The sequence below is a fragment of the Brachionichthys hirsutus genome, chromosome 4 (genome assembly GCF_040956055.1).
Source record: "Brachionichthys hirsutus isolate HB-005 chromosome 4, CSIRO-AGI_Bhir_v1, whole genome shotgun sequence".
NCBI lineage: Eukaryota > Metazoa > Chordata > Actinopteri > Lophiiformes > Brachionichthyidae > Brachionichthys > Brachionichthys hirsutus.
This window is the reverse complement of record NC_090900.1, coordinates 7,951,669-7,959,720: the sequence shown is the minus strand read 5'-3', so window position 1 is coordinate 7,959,720 and position 8,052 is coordinate 7,951,669. Positions and strand designations below refer to the sequence as shown.

The following is an 8,052-nucleotide window of genomic DNA, read 5'->3' as shown; positions in this document are numbered from 1 at the left end:
CACAGTTCATGTCTCACCTCGCTTATTCAAAGTGCTTTCTCCATTCATAAAGTCAGATCCTCCCCCAGAGTCCCTCTGGCAGTAGTGATGCAGGCCGACGTAACAAAAGACGCTCTTATACTATTATGCTGTTATTATTAGATGCTTACAAAGACGGTCTTTACTATTATGCTGTTATTATTAGATGCTTACAAAGACGGTCTTTACTATTATGCTGTTATTATTAGATGCTTACAAAGATGGTCTTTACTATTATGCTGTTATTATTAGATGCTTACAAAGACGGTCTTTACTATTATGCTGTTATTATTAGATGCTTACAAAGACGGTCTTTACTATTATGCTGTTATTATTAGATGCTTACAAAATCGGTCTTTACTATTAAGCTGTTATTATTAGATGCTCACAAAATCGGTCTTTACTATTATGCTGTTATTATTAGATGCTCACAAAATCGGTTTTTACTATTATGCTGTTATTATTAGATGCTTACAAAGATGGTCCTTACTATTATGCTGTTATTATTAGATAATTATAAAGATGTGTTTACTATTATGTTGTTATTATTAGATGATTATAAAGATGTGTTTACTATTTGAATCCTGCTGTGACTCGGGAATGGGTCAGCACTTCATGATGGCGGGATGCAGACCAACCAAATTACTTAGTTCCCATTTTATTCCAATTGGTCTGCGTGCGTCTTTTTGCCTCAGGCAATAGATGTACCATGACCTCAATGCTCTTCAGGGTGTCTTTGGTATATATGTGATAAAATGAAGACGTCATCACAGAGGAGAAAATTATATTTTATTTTCACATAATAGAGTTCCTATAAAAAGTAAAGAATGCAAAGGAATGCTTGCCTCGTAAATGTTCCCCTCCAGTTAAATATTTCATCAAATAAATAAATCAACACAATACAGTGGAAACACAGTGGTTAAGTATCAAACCTTTGTTTAAATTGTGTTGCATCTTCTATTGTTTACTGCGGTCTTCATAACCCGACGGCTCATTTCAGTCATTTTATTCATTCATCCGTTCTAATCTCTTTGGATCACAGGAGAATGTGGATTATAAATGAGGTTGTGAGATGCCTCTGCAGCCACCAAAGTTCATTCACTTGGAGTACATCCTCTGTGTTAGCCACATTGCACACAAACTCCAGTTGCAAACTGTTTGGCACAGAAAACAAGGATAATCATTGCATCCCATGCCACAGAAAACACAGATATGATCTTCTCCAACCAAATAAAGTACACAATCTTAGTCAAAGTCAGGAGCAGAGACCATAGTTTTACATAACAGTGTTAGTGCCTTGTTTTCAAATGAGAGATTTCTCACAGTGTCCACGTTTTACGGCTTTTGTTCAGTATCAATTTGCCCTTCCAGTGCTGCGTTTTGCCCCTTCTCCTGTCTAGCTTTCCAGCTCACACCATAATTGGAAGGAAATGGGTGGCGGTATTCTTCCTGCGGGTCTTCTTCCCTCTTAGAGGCTTCCCGTGAACATTCAGGCCTACAAACATCTGCCGCTTCTTGTTCCTCCACTCTGCTGAAGCGTACGTGTTGTAGCCGTTCTCCTCGATTCGCTCCTTCAGGGTGCAGTCGATGCCGAAGTCCCGCTGGAAACAAACAGCATGCGGCGTGTTTCAGTGTTGGGACACTTCTATGTGATATTAAGTCAAAGCACAGATCATTTTCATGAGGAAGTTCAGCACGATTTCACATGACAGCTCATTTATTTATTACCTCCGCCGAGGCGGGGGGGTTATGTGATCGCCGGCGTTTGTCCGTCCGTCTCTTAGCAAGATAACTCATCTGGACAGATGTTGATGAAAATTTCAGGAAATGTTGGGAATGTTACCAGTGATAGATGATTAATTATTGGTGATGATCCTTGGTATCCATTAATATAAAGATACCAAGAACAATTTAGAACCTTTTTTGTGATGATCCAGATCACCATGTGGACGCTGTAAATCTAATTATGAGGGGAATGAGCTGCTCGGCGGAGGTCTGCGCTCTCTGAGTGCTTTTCTAGTTTCTCCTTAATTTATATGGCATGTTAAACTTTGTGTGCACTGGAGGTTCTTATGTGTGCTGCAGGATGGTTTGTTATTTAGAATTGACATAAAAGTTAGAGGCGTAACGATAAGGACAGAAGAATCTAACACCATGTTTGACTTGGATACTGACCGCTCCATACAATTCTCCCTTCCTGCCGATTGCCAGATAGTAGTTGCTGTTCAGTCCTTTGATGGCCACCACTCCCACATCCACCGATGTGATTTCCAGAATACCTAGGATTCAGCAAAGAAAATGCCGTCATAACAATTGTCAACATTCAAATAGAGATCTCATGATTTGTGGTGTGTGTGTGTGTCTTAACAAATACAGGTAAACCCACCCTTTAATCAATTTTTAGTGCACAGAGAAGCATATAAAGCTCGGAACAAATACACTAAAAGTGAGAACATGCTAGCCTGACTCCAGATGTTGTATAAGAAAGTAGAGCAGTTAATCCTCTGGCAGCAGTCACAGGCCAAACGTTCCAGAGGACAAATCCGTGCATCTTCAAAGAGTAACTCATTCTGCGCTCATTACAGGATGCTCACAAATGGGAGTGCACAGTATAGGAAGTCTGTGAAAGGTCACAATCCTTCTTTGAGCCCATTTATCATTTCAGTGATATTATAAAGCTACTTTACAGCCTACACCTGTGTAACAGATTCCAGCTGTTTGAAAATGAATGGGTGGATACCGCAGAGATGTGGAGGTTGTTTATGTTCTGTTTGGCATTTTGGTTTCCAAGGACCTATAAGAGTAATCCAGGTTTCCCATAGGCTGTTCTAATAGGCTAATTTATACCCCAGTTAACAAGGGCATGTTTTTGCCGCAGACAGCTGTGGTTATTTGTGTGGTCTCGGTATCACAGGCCAGAGAGATACAACTTCCCAATGTGTCCTTTGACCACAGAACCCACTTGTCTAGTCTTATGCTGAGGTGTGTGTGTGTGAGAGTGTGTGCGTGTGTGTGTGTGAGTCAACCTCCCCATGTTCCCATGGCATGCCTCCCTGTTAACTTCCTTTCCCCACTTCCTGTGAGCTGTCGTTATTTTATCCCAGTAAGCACACACACACTTCAGCACGGGGGTGTGAACTCCAGATAGTCGACGACATCCTTTGATCAAATCAGCAGCCCTCCTCCGTCTGATGATTGTTTTCATGGCAGCCTGTTCCAGTGTCCAAACCACACTCATGTGACCGGGGGTGGGGGCCTCTAGGCCTGCCAGCCTCTTACCTGAGTGGGCAGTGGAGGATGCAGGTGTGCCCCCCCCAAAGAACAATATCTCTCTTAAATATACAACGGGTTCTCTCCTCGTCTGTGAGGTCCCGACTGTATCAGTTTCCAGTTCAAACAGCGGCACCTCAGGGCGGTGAGGTCTAGGGCAGCGGGGCAGCGGTGGGGACTGTGACACAACGGCCATTGAAGATCTGAGAAGAAGAGCTGGTTTCTGTATGGGATCAGATGTCAGGTATGGAGTGAGGCTGTAAGACAATCTATGGCAGTCTTTGGCTGCTCTGTAAACATGGGAGGGATGAAAGGAGGGAGAACAGAGGAGGACAGAGGAGCCATGACAGCGAGACTCCGGGTAGAGTGAGGATTAGTAAGGCTGTAATGATCACTGATCAAAGTCGGCCACCGGAGGCAGGGGCGAGACAGCACACACACACACATACGTGCATTAATGCACACGGAGTATTTAATGTAACAGGTGAATGCGTTCTCACACTCAACCTAAACTTTTCACCGTTCTCTGTTGAATGCTTAGTTCATCTAGTAGGCGGTGATTAATTAGCTAATTGAATCCAAGAATGGGAAACGGCCATCAGGCAGAACATTAAGTCTAATGCCGCGTGTGAGTAATAATGTAATAACAACATGCGGTGTGAGTAATAATGTAATAACAACACACGTAAACCGTAACGGCCATGCTAGGCTGTTTGCGTGAAGAGACAGCAGCTTTTATATTGCATGCAGGTGGCTTTTTCCTAAAGTGTGTGTGGCTTATTTGATACGCTCTGTTTGGTGTTACAGCAATAAACGGTACACTGGTTGTGGAATGGAGGCACAAAATGCCGGTGCGAATTAAAGGTGTTTTTTCCACAGTGGGATGCCAGAAACCATACGTTTTGCAGCTTGCATTCTCACTCGATCTAAGTGTTGCTTTGCTCAATCTTTGTTTTGAAAGGACAATTTAAGCAGACGTGGTAGAATGTAATCTTTTATAGATGCCGTTACCATGGAGAAAAATGAATGTGTAAATCCGGATATATAGCAGTAACCCTTAATGAGGACCCCACTGTGTCGATTTACATGGGATATATCCATCCTCTTCCCCACCTCAAAGAAATGCTATACAGCTCCACCCCCGGGAGTCCATAGGAGAACCATCTGTTTTCTTTTCCCCATGCAAAGGGCCAGTTCTTTGAATATAGGAGATAGAGGCCACACATTCATATTCACTCTATATATATATATATATATATATACACTCCTTGAGTCACCACCAGAAGTCTTTCAAACGTGGTCTGGCTCCCACAGCCTGAAACACATACACACAGAGGCTCTAGCCTTGGAGCCTTATTTAGCAGCTTCACTTGTCACTCATCACCGATAATTGTCAATAAATATAGCAGGACTCAGTTGTGAATCGTAGATATTTTAACCACACTCAGACTGTGCCAATAGCCGCTTAACTGACTTTAACACAATTGCCCTCCCTTTCCCTCTGCCTCTCTGTAACCTTAGCATCGGCTCCCAGTGGGCTGGAAAGCCATGTGGGACAGTTTTGCGCTGGCATCCCCATAAATCTGTGGAAGGTTGCAAACTGGCTCTTTAACAGACAGTGAGCTGGGCCCTCGCAGGGCCACAAGCAGCACCTAAATCCAAAGCCTTCCACATATCACACTCCTCACATCAGATGTTAATCCGGCTATTGTAAAATGACAATGCCGTGTGTATTTGCCTTACAATTTCGGACCCAGAAAAAGGTATACGCTGTCCTCTGCACAGCACAAAAACACAAACGTGATATTTTGTACTTCAAGGGACCAAAGAGCACCCACAAAGGACATCGGCCCTGGGATCATGTCCAGCCTCAGGCACCGGAGCAAAGACTGAGGCTGATGTTGTGTAGTATCCTTTACCGTGAGAACCTGATATGACAGCACATAATCCACACACAGTGTCCCCAGAGCCCCTCAGGACACAGCTTTTTGATGGCAACCACCATTGATACTGAAGATGCACAGCTTTGATGTGGTCTCAGTGATGTTCAGCCTTGTCATTCATGAACTTGTACCTCTCTAGAGAGTCCCCCCCGTGCTCTCTTTCACCTCCCGGCCCAATGCACAATCTGCACCAGGCCCAGGTGACTTTTGACATAGCAACACACTCCTAAAAGTGAGGAGTTGTAGGTCACTAAAAAAAGAAAGCAAGGAGAGTCAAATTATCTCCCAAACACACATAAAGCTTAAAGTGAATTACCACAGCACTATTGTGATAAATTGAAGCTTCCTTACGCCACTTCAGGAGTATACAACTTCAGCTGAACCGCTAAAAAGCAGCAGTTAAAGCTGCAGAAGGCCAGTAAATAAGGTTGCCTCTGTTGTGACCTGGTCAAAGCAAACATCTCCTTTGACATTCTGACTCCTTGCCTCCATTGCCTCTAAGTCACACTGATTTAATGTTCGGTTGAGGGCTCCCAGGAGGAACATGAAAAGTCTCCATGTACACTTGCTTTGGGTCCGGGAGACAGAGGGAAAAGAGATTGAGAAAAAGAGCATGTGAGATCAATGGCAATGTGGGTATATATATATATATATAGATATAGATATAGGGCAGCACAGTGTAGCACTGTTGCCTCACAGCAAGAAGGTCAAATCCAAATTGAGGCCTTTCTGTGAGGAGTTTGCATGCGCTCCCCGTGCGTGGATTTTATCCACATTCGCCGGGTTCCTCCCATCACCAAAAACATGCTGCTGAGGTGAATTGGCTACATTAAATTGTCCGTAAGTGTGAGTGTGTGCGTGAATGACGGTCTGCCTATGTGTGGCCCTGCGAGGAACTGGGGGCTTGTCCAGGGTGTACCGGTACCTGCCTCTCCCCGGTCGACTTCTGGGATGGGCTCCAGTAGATCCTGCTACCCAGATTCCGAATTAAGCATTTAAGAAAATGAATATATGTGTGTGTGTGTGTGTGTGTGTGTCAGTAATAAGCAAGCCAATGTGTCGCTATATGATCACACACCCACTGGAGCATGTGAGCGCCCACTGGCTGATCGGCACACACACGTAGCTTGGTGGGAATGCTGGGAGACTAATGAGAATGCTATTCGCCGATATGCCGAAACGTACAACATGCAATCACTTTAAAGACGTGTTTCTCAGAGTGAGCACGTCAAAATGCTTTAAACAAATGTCTGATCTGTGACTGGGGGTATGTAATTTGCTGGACTCTGAACTAGAGGCGGGCAAATCTGAGTGGGAGAGAGAAAGAGAGAGACGCAGACACAGAAAGGCAGAAAGAGGCTAAAAGCATCAATGAGACTGACAACCGTGTCCTCTACCCCTCCCCAAAGCGCCGTTTCTCTGTGGCTGCTATCACTGCTGTTTACCCTGGGCCGTGAAGACCGCCTGATAACGGCCGACTTATCTGCTTCTGCTCCTTTTTAAGCCATTTGAGGGCTACCATCATTGTGCTGAGTGTTTGGACAGGAAAGATATCGCAGGGATGTCTGGTTTAAAGCAAAAACTGTCTCTGCCCGGGGATTGCTTCATTCAAACTGCAAAGTAATGGACAATCCAGTAGCCTCGAGAAATCAACCAAAAAATAATTTACATATAATATTTATGCCGAGTTGGGTGGCTGCCTGGATATTGTTTTATTTTGTGAACTATCATTTATTTTGTGCAGAAACAGGCTTTCTTCTCCAAAGAGAAACCATAGAGAAGTACAAAGCTTTTTAATGCTTTCTTGCTCTTGTTCCGAATAAATAAAAATAAAAAAAATCAACAGGTGCTTTTTGTTATGTGTAACACATTAAGTCTTCAAAATGCAAACAATGTCAGGAGTTTCATTTGCAGAGGTCAAAAGCATTGCGCATACCCAGATTTGACCAACACATTTAGGCTCCAAATGTGCCTTTGTTCAGGGCTTTCTTATTTTGTCTTGCTCTACAGAGACACCCGCTCTGGGTCTGCTTCCCTGTGCTATCTACATGAGTGCTTTACTTACTGAGGGGGTCGTCCTTGCTCTTGGTTCCATTGACTTTTCCATTCCTATCGATTCTCAAGAAAAACTTCTGGAAAGAGAAAAGCTTCCTCCTCCGTATGTCCCCTTGGAGATGATTGTAGCTGCGCACATGCCTACCCTGTGGTCCCCCAAGCCGACCCAGGGGGCCCCCAGTGGCCCTTGGCCTTGATCTGACTTCAGTTTCAGAAATGTTCAAAGGAGCCCTGAGAGTTTGCCGGTTGGCGAGCCTCAGTCTTTCTCTGCGTAGCTGATGGCAGGTTGCCCCAGGTAGGGAGAAGGACAAAACTACCAAAACAGCCAGGAGAGGCAAACCCAGGGAGGAAAAGAACGTTGATGACCTCAGTCTGAAGCTGGTCCCAGAACCAGAACGAGCCCCCTGCCCGGCTCTGGAGCAGGACGACACGGAGGCAGCCTTACTCCCTCCAGCAGCCCATCTGACCATGGTAGTGCGCTGTGTGGAGGACTAGAGGCGACCTCAGAGCGTGGGACATGCTGCTGGGGGCGAGAGTAGGCTTGGAGGGCAGGGAGGGGAACCTGCACAGTCCAGACTTAGTCAGATGGTCCCCCTGCAGAGTCCAGACTTTTTAACACCTGTAGGAAATATTTGGATTTCCTGAAGACATGTTTGACCACTAAACAGGCAACTGTTTCACACTGATATTCTGAAAAGGCTTTAAGCTTTCAGAAAGGTCTATTTTGTAAGGTTAATTAAGTCTGATTGAAAAAAAAAAAAGATTA

General features: G+C 44.4%; 1 protein-coding gene across 1 annotated transcript; it reads right to left on the bottom strand.

Annotated features, from left to right (window-relative positions):
• Window positions 1–1,399: 1,399 nt before the first annotated feature.
• On the bottom strand, window positions 1,400–7,775 carry LOC137892983 (fibroblast growth factor 10-like). Its single transcript, XM_068738407.1, has 3 exons — window positions 7,297–7,775; window positions 2,194–2,297; window positions 1,400–1,619 (listed from the first exon to the last, which is right to left on the bottom strand). Exons 1-3 carry the CDS (start codon window positions 7,754–7,756, stop codon window positions 1,428–1,430), a joined length of 756 nt encoding a protein of 251 aa, XP_068594508.1. The 5' UTR covers window positions 7,757–7,775; the 3' UTR covers window positions 1,400–1,427.
• Between the last annotated feature and the right edge of the window lie 277 nt (window positions 7,776–8,052).

Bases quoted from the DNA above. Each gene is read 5' to 3' on its own strand.
- LOC137892983 (XM_068738407.1), bottom strand. From the start codon at position 7,756: ATGGTCAGATGGGCTGCTGGAGGGAGTAAGGCTGCCTCCGTGTCGTCC. The intron at 2,298-7,296 runs GTAAGTAAAGCA...GCTGAATCCTAG, and splicing joins GAGCAAGGACGACCCCCTCA to GTATTCTGGAAATCACATCG. The intron at 1,620-2,193 runs GTCAGTATCCAA...GTTTGTTTCCAG, and splicing joins AGGGAGAATTGTATGGAGCG to CGGGACTTCGGCATCGACTG.